The 16,889-nt window shown below is 44.8% G+C and overlaps 1 protein-coding gene across 1 annotated transcript in view; it reads left to right on the top strand.

Moving 5' to 3' along the window:
• The window catches only part of LOC127160995 (NACHT, LRR and PYD domains-containing protein 12), a 120,819-nt gene that overhangs the window by 18,269 nt on the left and 85,661 nt on the right, over window positions 1-16,889 (top strand). The window contains exons 6-9 of the mRNA XM_051103644.1: window positions 1,648-1,824; window positions 2,510-2,683; window positions 16,221-16,267; window positions 16,454-16,590. Coding sequence (XP_050959601.1) covers window positions 1,648-1,824; window positions 2,510-2,683; window positions 16,221-16,267; window positions 16,454-16,590 — 535 coding nt within the window. The remainder of the gene's footprint in view (window positions 1-1,647; window positions 1,825-2,509; window positions 2,684-16,220; window positions 16,268-16,453; window positions 16,591-16,889) is intronic.

Here is a 16,889-nt window from a genome sequence, read left to right as displayed (position 1 = left end):
AACAGTCCAATCAGTAAGTTCGAAGCAGGCTTGTAAATCTCGCTCTGCTTCAACAGTCCATCTCTTTACAGTTTTTACTACAGGCTTAGCAGATTTAAGTTTCTGCCTGTAGGCTGCTGCACGGGGGACAGAGTGATATGCAGTGTAGCAGTGGTCCAGTATATTGCTGTCCCTGGTGGGGCATGTGATGTGCTGTCTATATTTAGGCAGTTTCCAGGAGAGATTATCTTAATTAAAGTTACAGAGAACGATAATGAAAGAGCAACGCTGCTCTGTGTGTGTGATCTGATCGACCAACTGTTCTAGCGCTGTGCTTACACGTGCCTCAGGAGGAATGTACACACCAGAATAAACGAGGAAAACTCCTGCGGCGAATAAAAAGGCTTACAGTTAATAAAGACAGCTTCCAAGTTTGGGCAGCACATCTTCTTTTAAAACTGTCATGTCTATACACCAGCCTTCATTGATATAAAAACATAATCCATCCGACGACTTGGTGACGCAGTCCGCTTTGAACAGCTGGAAGCCTGTTAGATGAAGCGTGCTGTCCGGAATGGCTACGTTCAACCATGTTTCAAAGCGCAGCAGAGTTTAAAAAGTCTTTTTATGTGCGGGTGAGGAGTTGTAGTTCATCTGATTTATTTGCAAGAGTCCTTAAACCGCGCTGTCGGAATTTCACGAGTATGCCGGCGTGCTTCCCTCGCTTGCGTTGTTTAGAGCACTTGTATAGGAACGCAGCCCCTCTGACTAAAATGTCCAGTAAAACATCTGAATGTTCAAACGTTGGCAAAAAGTTATCTGGTGTGCTATTTCTTATGTCCAAGAGCTCGTTTCTAGTGAAGCTAATCAGAAAAACGTTGCTTAAGACAGGACAAACAAAAACAGTAAAAGTACAGAGGAGCAACAAACCGAGGCAGCCATGTGCGGCGCCATCTTGTTCCACCACTTGTTCCACTTTAATTGTGGTGGGAAGTTGTTTTTTTTTTGTTTGTTTTTTTAACTCCAACACTAAGTCATATTAAAGTGGCCTATTCAGCAACCCATTCACAGGGGAGCATAATTCTACTTTAGAGCCATAACATAGTGGACAATACAATCCTTGCCAGGGCACTTATGGTTAAATAGAACAAGTGTCTGAAGAGATAAGAGATACATACAAAATGTGCAGAGCAGGGGATTGTGAGGACTGGAATTTGAGATCCACTGTCATAGACAGTCGTCAGCCAATAGAATTATGTTTGCAAATGCTTTAGACAACTCCATATGTATTGTCTTGTTTCTCTATTTTCTTGGTTCCTAAGTATGTTCTCATTTGTATTCATAGTTACTGATTAGTTTGTCCCCTGTGTCTGGTTTAGTTCTGCTTTATTTTGTTTATTTAAACTCCTTTTTTTCAGGTCATGGAGCATGTTTGCTAGCTGTTTTGTTGTTTTTATTTTTCTTTGTCTTAACACCATATTGGATTATTTTTGTAATTAATTTAAATAAATACAAAACTTGCTGCAACTGGATCCACTCTTACGCCCCATGCATTACTGTAACAGGTGTTTCATGAAGAACTGAATTACTGAAACCTACATTTAAAAACTAAAGGAAGGCCTTTTACTGTTGTTTTCAGTATAGTTGTTTGTTTTGTTCTTTACACAGGCTATGTGGATGTAATCTCACTGCTCAGTCCTGTGGAAATGTATCTTCAGCTCTACAATCCTCAAACTCAAACATCCTGAGAGAGCTGGATCTGAGTAACAATGACCTGCAGGATTCTGGAGTGAAGCTTCTTTTTGATGGACTGAAAAGTCCAAACTGTCAGCTGGAGATTCTGAGGTAAATGGTTTCAATAAAATAAATAAACAAAATGTGTTTAGCAAATTTTAAAGTTGCGATGTAATTTTCTATAATTATATTGTATTTTATATAATTATATGTTAATTTATATGCAAACAGCTCATGATCCATTGCTTTCAATGTCGTTCTGGATTTGAAAATGCAACATGCATCAAACATCTCTTTTTTTGATTGGCCATCCTAATCACCAGTTGACCTTGACATGTACTGTTGTATTGCTGAGGCAGACCAGCTTTAAGAAAGGAACATCTCAAATGTTTATGTCATCTAAACAAACAGCCAATAGGTGCATAATGGAGTGCAGCAAAGCAGCAAAAATAATATCAAATATTAACATCAAATCAGTATCTAGAAGTTACAAAGTTACCGTAAACTCTAGTGTTAAGGCACCCAAGTAGAAAATGTAGAAAATTACACAAACAGATCAGAAAAACAGAAAGTTATGTTAAGCAATGTTTTTTTTCCAGTAACAACTTCACTGGACAGCCATTTTCATCATAAACTTTATAATGTGTACATGACATTTCAGATGTTTACATATACATTTATTTTTAATACTGACCTTAAGTCATGACCATATAGGAATAATTCATGGCTGAAATGGGTATAAATGTGTATAAAGAGATTTGTCTGATTGTCATGTGGACTATTGCTGTGTTTTCAGATTGTCTGGCTGTATGGTGACAGAGAAAGGCTGTCGTTATGTGTTTTCAGCTCTGACTTCAAACCCCTCACACCTGAGAGAGCTGGATCTGAGCTACAATCACCCAGGAGATTCAGGAGTCAAACTACTCACTGAAAAACTGTTGGATTCAACCTGCTCACTGGACATACTGAAGTATGTGTAGCAGGAAGATTTTAGATTTTTGTATTTCAACTCCTCAGTGAAGTTGAATATATATATATATATATATATATATATATATATATATATATGTATGTATGTATATGTGCGTGTATGTGATGCATTCTAGTAAAAGGTTTTGATACCATATGTAAGGGTTCAAGCCCTTTCCGAAACTGTTTTTATTTTGTCCATAGCTTGAACGTAACCAAAGTTATGGCCGTCTTAAGTTATTAAGTGATGATTCTCAGGAATGGAATTTTGAGAAAAACAGGTTTTACTTTCATTTCACGGGTTAACAAGAGCTGTCTATCAAGTCAGGAGCACTATACTGCATCATTACACAAACATTGTATAAATAATGGAAAACAGACGTTAGTATGTTTAACATATTAACGTCTGTTTTCCGTTGTTTATCATGGGAGTATTCTCTAAACTTTTGAACACCCCTTTTATGTTTAGACAGCATGAATAATGCAGCGTACCTTGTAGCAAAAGTGAGTGCAGTGCAACTGTTTGCACACTGTGCATAAAACAGACTGTCATCGGACTCCTCTTTAGTAACTTCAATTCAATTCAATTCAATTCAAATTTATTTGTATAGCGCTTTTCACGATACATATCGTTGCAAAGCAGCTTTCCACCAAATCGACATTTTTACAATATATGTAGTAGTAGCTTGATGTACATATGGCAGAGATGTGTGGTAAAGATCAATTAATGATGTAATCAAACAGACAAAGAACACTATAAATTAGTAGCAGAATTCAGTAGTGCTGTATGTTTTCAGGGTTGGCATCATCTGAAGTCCTCTGTGGGGTTGGCATCATCTCTTCTTAAGTGTTCTGGATCCACACTGGAGTTTGTGAATTCCTAGTTACCATGGGATGTCAATCCCATGGCAAAAACAGAGAACAAATAGGAACTTTAATTAGCGTAGCTGCTGTTCAAACTAAGAAAGGGAAGGTTTGTTAAATCAGAGCTGAAAAATTAATAATGAACATTTGATCAGATATAGCTGCAGGAAAAGTTTATGAGATGCATTATTTGAATGCTTGGCTAAAAAGATGTGTCTTTAATCTAGATTTAAACAGAGAGAGTGTGTCTGAACCCCGAATGTTATTAGGAAGGCTGTTCCAGAGTTTGGGTGCCAAATGTGAAAAAGCTCTACCTCCTTTAGTGGACTTTGCTATCCTAGGTATTATCAACAGTCCAGAGTTTTGTGACCTTAGGGAGCGTGATGGATTGTAGCGTGGTACAAGACTAGTTAGGTACGCAGGAGCTAAACCGTTAAGTGCCTTATAGGTAAGAAGTGCTATTTTGTAGCTGATGCGGAACCTAATAGGTATCCAGTGCAGAGACTTTAAAATTGGGGTAATATGATCATATTTTCTTGACCTGGTAAGGACTCTAGCAGCTGCATTTTGGACTATCTGTAGCTTGTTTATTGAAGATGCAGGACAACCACCCTAGTAGTGCATTACAATAGTCCAGTCTAGAGGTCATGAATGCATGAACTAGCTTTTCTGCATCAGAAACAGGTAACATGTTTCGCAGCTTGGCAACTTCATATTCTGATCCTTCTTCTCTGGATGTGAAATAGTCCATTATAATATTGTTTAGGGCACTGACATCACCAAGATTGAGCAGATTGAGACGAGTAAAATCGGTTAAGTGAGTAGCTGCAGTACCTCAGACTGCGTTGTTGCGCTCTGCCATCTCACGGTATTAAAAATAAATATATAAAAAACTTTGCGTGCCGTGTTTTACACAGGACTGGGAGAGAATTTGAATGATACACCTGTATTAAATATGTTAAGTGGTTTACCTCCACAGCATGTTCTTAAAATAAGAGAAAGACAGTCATTTCTGCTTGCTGCAATAAATCACTATTTTTATGCACTAAACAAGTGAATTTCACCAAGATATTTTTAGAGATGACAGATTTATAATTTAATGAAACCTTAATTAGGATAAAAAAAAATTGACATTAGACCTATTTTTTGATTTTCCTGAAAACGTCCCAGCACAACATCGAACAGGTTTTCCCAGATCGCATCACAAAGTACTGTGCCCTCCACTAATATTGCCACCCTTGGTAAATATGAGCAAAGGCAGCTGTGGAAATAAATATGCATTGTTTATCCTTTTGATCTTTCATTAAAAAAAATGCACTAAATTCTAACCTTTTATTGAAGTAAAACAAAAGAAACTGGGTCGGAAAACTCAATATGAAATAAATGTTTATCTCTAGTTCATGTTGGCTACAATTATTGGCACCCAATTGTTGCAAAGAGATCAGAGACATAATGGTGCATAATTCATGCAGAATAAATCCAGATCCCTTAGATTCCCAGCTCCATGTTGGTGCTTCTTTTTTTCAGTTCACCTCGCTGATATTCTACGGTTCAGGTCAGGGAACTGAGACAAAAGCTTCATTTTGAGCTCAGTGACACATTTTTGTGCTGATTTTAATGTTTGTTTTGGATCATTGTCCTAATGAAAGATCCAACCATGACCCATTATAAGATTTCTAACAGAGGCAGTAAGGTTTACATTTTTTATCTGTTGGTATTTGATAGAAACCATGATGCCATGCATCTGAACAAGATGTTCAGGAACTCCGGCAGAAGAAAAATAGACCCACAACATTAAAGATTCAGCAGTATATTTAACCATGGGCATGGGGTACTTATATCAATGTTTGCACCAAACCCATCTGGTGGGTTAGCTGCTACAAAGCTCTTTTTTAAGTTTCATCTGACCATAGAAGCCAGTCCCATTTAAAGTTCCAGTCGTGTCTGACAACTGAACATGCTGGAGTTTAATTTTGGATGAGCAAGCAGGATTTTTCTTGAAACCCTAAACAATATGTGATGATGTAGGGGCTATTTGATAATTTTTTTTAGATTCAACTAATCTCTGCAGTTCTTCAGCTGTGATCTTTGAAGAGTCTTTGGCCACTTAAACTCTCCTCCTAAGCATGTGTACAGCACTGGCTGTTGTATTTGACAAACAAAAATCTCAACAGATTATTACAATTAATCAAGATAAAAGATTGAAATAAGATAATAAAGAAATAACTGACATAAAACAATTTTTTTAGCTGATGAAAATACTAGTGACCTAAGACTTCTGCACAGGACTGTATATATATATTTAACAATTATTTTTTTAAGTTTAACATTTTAAAAATATTTAACAGACAAAAACAGTGTAAGGAGGACTCGTAGGAAGCGTATAAGATCCAAGTGCAAGCTTTATTTACAGATCGTAGTCAGACCGGCAGGGTTGATAACCAAACAAACAATAATATCCTAGGCAAGGCGAGAGCATAAATCCAATAAACAGGCAGAGTCCAAAACCAAAGAGAGCCATCCAAAGTGTCAAATAAACAAGGCTATGAAACAGGGCAAAAACAATGGCAAGGAACGGGGGCAAAACAACAACAGTCCAGGAGGATAGGAAAACAGGCAAAACGGAGTGGGACGGAGGGCCAGGTCCATGTTGAGGAGGTGGGCCTGGATCGTGGAGCGGGGGGACAGACAGTGAAGCACTGGAGGACCTGGACCATGGAGCAGTGGCAGACAGTGAAGCACTGGAGAACCTGGGCCATGGAGCAGTGGCAGACAGTGAAGCATTGGAGGACCTGGGCCGTGGAGCTGTGGCAGACAGTGGAACACTGGAGGTCCTGGGCCGTGGAGCAATAGCAGACAGTGGAACCTTGGAGGACCTGGGCCATGGAGTAATGGCAGACAGTGGAACACTGGAGGGCCTGGGCCGTGGAGCAATGGCAGACAGTGGAACCTGGGCCGTGGAGCAGTAGCAGACCGTGAAACACTGGAGGGGGCTGTGGAGCAATGGCAGACAGTGGAACCTTGGAGCAGGGAGAGCAGGCAGCCATGGCGGGGCAGGCAGAACAGGGAGCCATGGCGAGGCAGGCAGAGCAGGCAGAACATGGAACCATGGCGAGGCAGGCAGAGCAGGCAGAACAGGGAGCCATTGCAGGGCAGGCAGAGTAGACAGGAGCAGTGATATCCACAGTGAAATGATTGACATCCATAGCAGAGTGGTATGTTCATGAACAATTTCCTTGGCCGTGGCATGACAGGCAGAGAGTTAATTATTGGCCTTCTTGATCGTGACATTGCGGGAAGAGAGTTCATGATAGGCCTTCGTGGCTATGACATGACAGGCAGAGTTCATGGGAGAACACCGCCCCCATAGGAGGATCTACAGCAGCTGCTGACACCTCTGGAGGCATGGGCGCAGATTCTTGGGCAGACGTGGCAGTGAGTTCATACAAGGACGCCACCTCCTTAGGAGGTTTTACAGCGTACGCTGACACCTCTGGAGGTATAGGCGTGAACTCATGGACAGTCAAGGCCTCTGGAGCAGACTCGTGGACAGACGAGGCCTCTGGGGCAAACTCGTGGACAGATGAGGCCTCTGGGGCAGACTCGTAAATAGACCATGCCTCTGGAGCACATTCGTGGACAGACGAGGCCTCTGGAGCACAGTGTGCAGCCCACACACTGAAAATGACAACGACCATTACCGGCAGCGCAGTAGATAGTGGGATGTCTGTTGGCCTTGAGGGTGTGGATGCTGTGGACTTGTGGCTTGGGAATGTGGGTTCTGCGTGGCTTGGGAGCGTGGGCTCTGTGTGGATTGGGAGCGTGGGCTCTGCGTGGCTTGGGAGCGTCAGCTCTGGGAGTTCAGCTGAAACATGATGAGGCTCTTGGTGGTCAGCTGAGACGTGAGGTGGCTTAGGAAGGTCAGAGGGGACCTGGTGAGGTTCTGGTAGGACAGCCGTTTCTTGACTTGATTCATGGAGGTCTGTCATGACTTGACTTGACTCAGGGAGGCCTGCCGTGACCTGACTTGACTCAGGGAGGCCTGCCGTGACCTGACTTGACTCGTGAAGAACAGTTGCGACTTGACTTGGCTCAGGGAGATCAGCTGCGCATTGACTCGGTTCATGAAGGTCAGCTGTGGCTTGACTCGGATCATGAAGGTCAGCTGTGGCTTGACTTAGCTCATGAAGGTCAGCTGTGGCTTGACTTGGCTCATGAAGGTCAGCTGTAGCTTGACATGGCTCATGAAGGTCAGCTGTGGCTTGACTTGGCTCAGGAATAACAGCAGCAACTTGACTTAGGAATAACAGCAGCAACTTGACTTGGCTCATGAAGATCTGCTGTAACTTGTCTTGGCTCATGAAGATCAACTGTTGCTTGGCTTGGCTCATGGACGACAGCTGTAATGTGACTTGACTCTGGAACAACGGCTTGACTCAGGAACCAAGGTTGTGACTTTGCTTGACTTGAGGGCTACAGCTATAGCTTTACTTGACACAGGAGCAATAGCTGTAACTTGATTGGACTTCTGAAGAGCAGCTCTGACCTGACTTGATACAGGAAACACAGCTTTAACTTGACTTGACGCTGGAACAACAGCTGTAGCTTGACTGGACTCAGGAAACACAGCTGCAACTTGACTTGACTTGACTCAGGGGACGCAGCTGCAACTTAAATTCACTTGGAAACTTGACTCAGGAAACGCAGCTGTAACTTGACTTGGAAACTTGACTTGACTCAGGAAATGCAGCTGCAACTTGACTTGGAAACTTGACTTGACTCAGGGAATACAGCTGCAACTTGACTTGACTCAGGAAACACAGCCGTAACGTGACTTGACTCAGGAACAACATGGCTTGACTCGTGGGGCACAGTTGTGATTTGGCTTGACTCGTGGGGAACAGCTGTGACTTGGCTTGACTCATGGAGAACAACAGCTGTATCTTGGCTTGACTCATGGAAAACAGCTGTATCTTGGCTTGGCTCATGGAGGACAGCTGTGTCTTGGCTCGACTCACGGAGAACAGCTGTATCTTGACTTGACTTGACACCGGAGGATCAGGCATCACTTGATTTACCTTGGGTGTGGCAGAGATGATGGGATGAGATGCGGATGAGATAATTTTGGCTTAATGAGGCTCAGGCATGGCAGCCATCTTGGCCAGGGACTCAGACAGGGCAACCATCTTGTGAACAGGCTTGGGGATGGCGGTCATCCTGTGGACTGGCTCTGGGATGGCGGTCATCTTGTGGACTGGCTCTGGGATGGCGGCCATCTTGTGAGCTGGTTGTGGGAGGGCAGCCATGACAGGTGCAGGCTCTGGACGGGCGGCCATGACAGGTGCAGACTCTGGAGCGGCAGGCATGGCGTGAGCAGGCCCTGGAGCGGCAGGCATGGCGTGAGCAAACTGTGACTTGGTAGATGTGACGAGTGCAGGCTTTGACTTGGTAGACATGACTTGAGCAGGCTTTGGCTTGGCAGACTTGACTTTAGCAGACCTTGGCTTGGCATGAGGGGGCTCTGGCATGATGGTGACAATACCGGACATGAAGGTTGGGGTGTGAAAATGATCTGGGGTGATAGGTACTGTAGGATTGCAGACCTCTTCATCCGCAATCCCGACAGTAACTGCAGAGCCACTTAAAAGCAAGGCAAAGTCAATATATTGCTCCAGTGACCAGTGAATCTTTCCTCCAAGTAGGCAGGAACAAATAGGTTCATCTAATCCATGCTGAAAAATGTCCTTAAGCGTTACATCGTTGAAAGTGACCAAATGGCACAGTTCACAAAAATCAGTGACATACTTCTCAATGGGCCGGTTACCTTGGTGGACGTGGAAGAGGCATGATGCTGCATCCATGGTGATCTGTGTTCTTGAATGCGGCTGGATCTTTGGGTGGCGAAGTATTCTGTAAGGAGGACTCGTAGGAAGCGTATAAGATCCAAGTGCGAGCTTTATTTACAGATCGTAGTCAGACAGGCAGGGTCGATAACCAAACAAACAATAATATCCTGGGCAAGGCGAGAGCGTAAATCCAATAAAGTAAGTCCAAAACCAAAGAGAGCAGTCCAAAGTGTCAAATAAACAAGGCTATGAAACAGGGCAAAAACAATGGCAAGGAACGGGGCAAAACTATGGCAGAAAATAAAGACAATGGAACAAAACAAAACCATGGCAAAATCACAAAAAACAAGGCAATGGAAACAGGGAAACTCTTGGTAGAGTCCGCTAGAGAAAAACAATACTTTGCAGCTTCCTGTTTGAAAATGGCCTCCTTTTATGGCCACCAAACAGGAAGTTACCAACGAAGCAGCAGAGGGAGCAGCAACAGTCAGTCAAGGGTGAGGGCTCTCTCTGCTGGTGTGGCGTTACAAACAGACAATTATGTCAAAATGTGCAATTTTGGTCAGTTACCTCGTAAGCGTATTCTTAAATGAGTTTTAAAGTATTAAATGACAGTAAAGAGAAAAGGAGAAAATCAGATATGTGGCAGATCCGTGTCATGTGCATCAGGTTTTAAGTACCGTGCTGCTTTTAAAGCGAAACCTAACCTGCTGAAGCCTGTCACTGATGTAAATCAAAGAACAAAAGAAAAAGAGAAATCATCACTGGACTGCTCTATTTGCTGATTAACTTGTAGCTTGAATAAATATTAATCTGTATAGTTTATGCATATGCAATTTATAGTTTATGTGAAGATTGTTTCAAACTTACTTAAATTAAAAGTTGTTATATATTTCCTAAAAGCCTAAAAATAAGAAATAATAGCTTGAGGTAAAATGCATTTCATTGAGACACCAGTAGCAGGACAAATTAAAAACGCAAAAGCGTTTTATGGCCAGTAACAAAAAAAAAAAAAAAAAAAAAATTGCCCGTTAACTTTTATCACATCACCGGCCATTGGCAGGTGTATGAAAAAGTTAGTTTTAGGCCCTGGGTACAGGTGTTGAGGAGCTTCAGAAGAACAAAAGTGAACTGCAGTCAGATAAGATGTTGTCAGGCCACATGTCAGTTAAACAATAAATTTTCTGTTCTATCAGCCATTATACTGTTGGTAGTGAGTGCTTTTCAATTGCCTGTGTCATTTCATATCAAAACGCAAAAGAAACTACAAGCATGCAGTGGTAGTTATATTATCAGTTAAGTCATGTTCAGCAGCAGCTCTTAAAAAAAAATAGCAGCCAAAATAATCTAATAACCCTGCTGCTGTGATGTCTACTAATCAAAGAACAAAAGAAAGGAAATCAATAACTTGTATAGCTTTAAGGATTCATCTATATTTAATTATAGGATTTAGTATTTGTTAACTTTATTCAAGTTCTGTATATTTCCTACTTGCTGAAGGGCCAAATATGACGTTTTAATGGGTTTAGGTGAAGATTGTTTTAAGTTCATTTAAATTAGAATTAAATTAAATTAAATTAAGTTGTTATTTTTTAAAGTCTAATAAATGTTCAAATTGATAGCTCTCAATTATGTAAGGAATATTTGACTCCGGGCTGTTGAATTATTAGAAAAATAATACACACCTGTGCATTATTTTTCTAATAATTCAATGATCTGGAGTCAATTATTCCACTTACACTACAGTTACCACACCTCAAGACATACAGTAGATCAGATCATAGTGTGACAGATACCTCCGGACTCATCAGCGTCGCCCTGGTAACAAATGCAATTCAGCCATGGAAGAAATGCTACAACGCCTCGCTGAAGTAAGCATCCGCCAGCAGCAGATTGTCGAACATCTGGCCACCCGCCAGGGTCGGACGGAGGATGAAATCGCGGCCATCCGCATCTCCGCCGCCCAACGCGTGCCGTTACCTGACCCCCGTGCTCAAGCTACTCGCCTGTTACCGAAAATGACGGCCAATAACGATGTGGAAGCATTTCTGCAGGTTTTTGAAAACACTGCCACGCGTGAGGGATGGCCGTTGGAAGACTGGGCATTGGCACTGGCACCGCTCCTCACGGGAGAAGCACTTCCACTAACGGTTGCCGATAATTACGAGGAAGTCAAACCTGAAATCCTGGCGAGACTCGGTCTCTCTCCCATTTGTGCCGCACAACAATTCTTTTTAATGAGAATATAAGCTCCGCGTGCCAGCCCGTGCCCAAGCCGTCGAACTCAGCCGCATCGCCCAGCATTGGTTGCTAGAGGGGAATCCCACCGCGGCCCAGGTAGCTGAGTGGGTGGTCGTCAATCGCCTCCTCCGCGCCCTACCCCGATCCCACCGACAAGCGGTGGGGATGAGGAACCCTACCAGCACGCTGGAGCTTGTGGAGGCGATCGAGCTGGCGGATGCCGTCCATCACCGCGAGGCAGGAGATCGAGCGCCGGCATTTCCCCGGAGGGTGGTCCAGGAGGGCACCTCGCGACCGATCAGCAGGCCGCCGTTTCCCTCCCCGCGGGATGAGCCCATGCCCAGCGCGGAACTCATCACACCCCCGCGGGCTTGGCTGGCAGGCTGCATTGTCCATCAACGGGTACCCGTAGGAGCTCCAGAAGCTGACGTGAATGCTGGACTCGGGCAGTACGGTCACCCTCATTCAGACACGGTTGTGTCCCCCACATAGCGGCCACAAAAGTGCCCTACAAATTACCTGCGTGCACGGGGACACCCGCCAAGTGCAGGCGCGTAGAGTGACCATTTCGTCATCCCAGGGCACCTGGCCCGTAGAAGCCGGTCTGGTAAAAGATCTACCTGTGGCTGTACTGCTCGGAAGAGATTGGCCCGTTTGAAAGACTCCTTACGGTCACCACCCAGCCTGTCAGCTCCGGAGGGAACCGGCGAAAGCGAAGAAGATCGCAGGGACCCCACCGCCGACCAGCCCTCCTTGCCTCTGACAGCGGGAGAGATGGTGAGTCCCCCTCCCAAAATACTAACCTTTTTTTTTTTATGTGTACCAACAGGCTGCGGGAGGGGGCTCGTTTGCCAAGGAACAACGGGAGGACGACCTCCTCAAACACTGCTGGTCGCAAGTACGCGTCATGGATGGAAAAGACGTCCTCCCCCGGCCCCATCCTCTCCTGCACTTTGTCGTTGAGAAACGGCCTGCTGTATTGTGTCGCCCAGTGGAGGGGGGAGGAGAAGAAGTTACTGGTAGTGCCGTGGGCGAAAACTGAGACCGTCCTGGAACTAGCCCACGCACACCCCATGGCAGGTCATCTGGGAGCAGCCAATACCACGCAACGCATCCGCAATCATTCATGTCCCGGCTGATGGCAGACCTCTTCAGGCTGCTGAGGGTGAAACAGTCGAGGACTACAATCTACCACCCTCAAACGGACGGCCTTGTGGAAAGATTTAATCAGACCCTTAAGCAGATGCTCAGACGTGTGGCGGCGGATGATAGACGGGACTGGGATCTCATGATCCCCTACGTGCTCTTCGGCATCCGCAAGGTACCCCAGGCCTCAACTGGTTTCACCCCCTTCGAGCTCCTGTTCGGCCGTCAACCGCGAGGGCTCCTAGACGTGGCCAAGGAAGCTTGGGAGCAGCAGCCTGCCCCTCATCGCACGGTAATTGAGCACGTCTGCCAGATGAGGGAACGGATAGATCGAGTGATGCGATTAGTCCGGGAACATCTCTGCAAAGCCCAACAAGCACAGCAACGCCACTATAACTGGGCAGACCAACCACGGGAATTCCAGCCGGGAGACCGCGTTATGGTCCTGGTCCCCAGCTCGGCCTGTAAATTCCTAGCCTCCTGGCAGGGACCATACACAGTACTGGAAAAACTCGGTCCTGTCACGTACCGTGTAAGACAGCCTGGGAAAAGGCAGACGGAGCAGCTATATCATATAAACCTTCTAAAGAAGTGGGTGGGGACTCGGGACCAGCTCGCCGCCCTTAGTCTCACTGAACCCGTAGTTGTCGACGTCAACCCACATCTCTCGGCTGCCCAGAAGACGGAGCTGCAGCACCTGGTCAGTCAGTTCACGGATATGTTCTCCTCACAACCCGGGCAGACCAACGTTGTCCAACACGATATCCGAACCCCTCCTGGAGTCATCGTTAGGCAACGGCCCTACCGAGTCCCGGAGGCTCGTCGGCAGGCTATTGAGGAGGAAGTCCAACAAATGCTGAAGTTGGGGGTAATTGAACCATCCCGGAGTCCCTGGTCCAGCCCCATTGTAATAGTACCTAAGCCGGACGGCACCCTCCGCTTCTGCAATGACTTCCGCCGCCTGAATGAAGTCTCCGAGTTTGACGGCTACCCCATGCCTCGGGTTGACGGGCTGCTGGACCGCCTGGGGAGAACCCGGTACATCGCGACGCAAGATCTTACCAAAGGCTACTGGCAGGTACCCCTTTCCGAAACTGCTAAACCAAAAACTGCTTTTTCTACCCCCAGTGGCCACTGGCAGTACCGGACTCTCCCCTTCGGCCTCCACGGGGCCCCCGCAACGTTCCAACGGATGATGGACATCGTGGTGGTCCACTCCGAGGCATGGGAGGAACATCTGGTTCGTCTGCGGAGGGTGCTCTCGGAGCTCCGGCGGGCTGGACTCACCGCCAACCCCCGCAAATGCCATCTAGCATTCTCCGAGGTGAAGTACCTGGGCTTTCAGGTTGGACACGGCCTCATCTGCCCTCAAGAGAAGAAAATTTAAGCCATTCACAACGCTCCCAGGCCCCAAAGTCCCAGGTATGAGCCTTTTTGGGGTTGGCGGGGTTTTATCCCCAACTTATCCTCTTTAGCCGCCCCTCTGACAGACCTGACAAGGAAGGGGCAGCCGGAGAAAGTCTGCTGGACAACCCCAGCTGAAGAAGCGTTCACCCAGATCAAGACGGCACTCACGTCCTCACCCACGTCCGCGCCCCGGATTTCAGCTGCCCCTTCCTGCTGCAGACGGATGCCTCCGATACAGGATTAGCAGCCATCCTGTTCCAAATCCAGGAGGGTGAGGAGCATCCGGTAATCTACATCAGCAGAAAGCTGTCCCCAGCTGAGAGAAAGTACGCCACTGTCAAAAAGTGTGACAGATACCTCCGGACTCATCAGCGTCGCCCTGGTAACAAACACAATTCACCTGCACGTCCTCACTGCGGGTTGTCTGGTCACAGCTGAATCTAATCAACAGGCTGCTATAAAGAGAGCGCACGCTGAGCATGAGACGGACTCCGGTCTCGAGCCGTATGCATCACTTGTGTAAAATATTTCTCTCTGTTCCCCCAGACAGCAGCAAGTGACCGACAGCCCATGTTTCGTTTGGAGCACGTTTGGACACCCACTGACTGGAGTTGAGCACCGAGGATCACAGCCAAGCACTTCTCACCGGCTTCACCTGTTATTTTTCCTTTATTGTAAATAAAACCCACCCTCCGGGGACAATTTCACCAAGCCAGCCTTGTCGTGTGTTTCTTCACCCCGTGACAATATATTTCAAGGCTTTCATCCATTTTTTTGTAATTAAAACACTACTGTGAGTAGGATTAACTTCTCACGCATCTCATTTATTGCCTCCATTGCTAATTCCAAAACTTCATTTTAGACCTAGTAACAGGTCTGAGCTGTTGATAGCAGACTTATGCAGCTAATAACAAAGTTATTAGAGAGAGAGAAAGAGATTAAGTGCTGTAAAGTGCCTTTGTCACCTCGCTTGTGAAAAATGTCGTAGCTTTTAAGTTGCTAAACCGTACTGATGAAGTTTATGTTTCTGTGTGCATCTGTAAGGGAGGGAGATCGAGAGAAATAGAGTGCTTTCCATACATAATGTTGAATGGCTATAGTTTATGCTTAAATATTAGGGAAATAATTCCTAGAGATATCAGTAGTATTGGTATCAGTGATACTGGCCTTTTCTTGATGCTATTAAACAAACACTAAAAATATACCATCTATATTTTGTTTGTACATTCATTTGAAGATTAAATATGAAATTATTGCAATATAAACTTATATTTAATTCTTTCTTTCATTCATATTCTTTTCATTCATACTTTTGAGTTAATTTAAATTGTATTATTATTTCACAACAATTTATGTAACTACTGTGTTTGATACATATGATAATGTACTACATGATGATAAGGGTATTGATGCAGCTGTTTCTGTATCACTTCCACAGCAGTGGACCACACAGGCCCCCTGCAGTGATCTGAAGGACTGACTACTTCACCCCCGGAATTCGATTTTAAACGCAAAAAGCTAAACTGAATCCGATTTCAGCCAAGGGGTACCTCTCCGATTGGTGCTCAGATTCAATTTGACCCACTCTAACCCCCCCAAAAATTGACGATTTTAACCATTAGATGTGGATGATCACAGGTGTATTTAAACTTTTACTGCTAAATTTAAACATGCTTTTGAGCCTTGTCTGGCACTGAGCCAGATGGATGCGCTCAGTGCTTTTAGTCTATATCCCAATTCAGTGTTTCCAACCACATAAAAATAATGTTTCAGACATTTAAATTAATCACTAGCAAAATGGACATTTGTTAAATAGCCTGCATGCTGATGTTTGTGAGTTTCTTAAATGCACTGGTGTGTAAGGAAAGCAGCAATAATCCTTACAATTAAAATGTGACGACGTATTTTATACGTCCCCCCCTCCCTCCCTCCGTTAGCCCCCCCCCTGAGAATCATACAACCACCCCAAGTACCTTGTCAACTGCATAGCAACAGTTTGTTGACTGACTTAATGTGTCTGTGTGTGTTTTCTAGTGTGGATCATGGAGGAGAATCCAGGATTACAGCAGGACTGAAGAAATGTATGTCTAAAAAAACCACACCCACACACACACGTTTGTTTTTGTGAATTGTGGGGACTTTCCATAGACTTCTATAGTTTTGGTCCCCACAATGCAGCAAGAACAAGTACTCACACACACACACACACACACACACAGCTGTAGTGATTGTTGTTGTGTTATAAATGTGTCTGTTCTTGTGTTCAGATGCCTGTTTTCTCACACTGGATCCAAACACAGCAAACAAACAACTCAGTCTGTCTGAGGAGAACAGAAAGGTGACACGTGTGGACAAGAATCAGTTGTATCCTGATCATCCAGACAGATTTGATGTGTGTCCTCAGGTGTTGTGTAAAGAGAGTGTGTGTGGACGCTGTTACTGGGAGATTGAGTGGAGTGGAGATGTGTTTATATCAGTGTCATATAAGAGCATCAGCAGGAAGGGAGATGGTGTTGAGTGTTGGTTTGGATCTAATGATCAGTCCTGGAGTTTGATCTGCTCTCGCTCCAGTTACTCTTTCAGACACAATAACATAGAGACTGATCTCCCTGTGAAGCCCATCATCAGTAGAGTAGGAGTGTATGGTGATGATATCTATAGAGTAGGAGTGTATGTGGATGAGAGTGCAGGAACTCTGTCCTT

This window comes from Labeo rohita, unplaced genomic scaffold (assembly GCF_022985175.1).
Source record: "Labeo rohita strain BAU-BD-2019 unplaced genomic scaffold, IGBB_LRoh.1.0 scaffold_52, whole genome shotgun sequence".
Taxonomy (NCBI): Eukaryota; Metazoa; Chordata; class Actinopteri; order Cypriniformes; family Cyprinidae; genus Labeo; species Labeo rohita.
The sequence above is the reverse complement of the archived record's forward strand: the minus strand, read 5'-3'. Positions and strand labels throughout refer to the sequence as shown.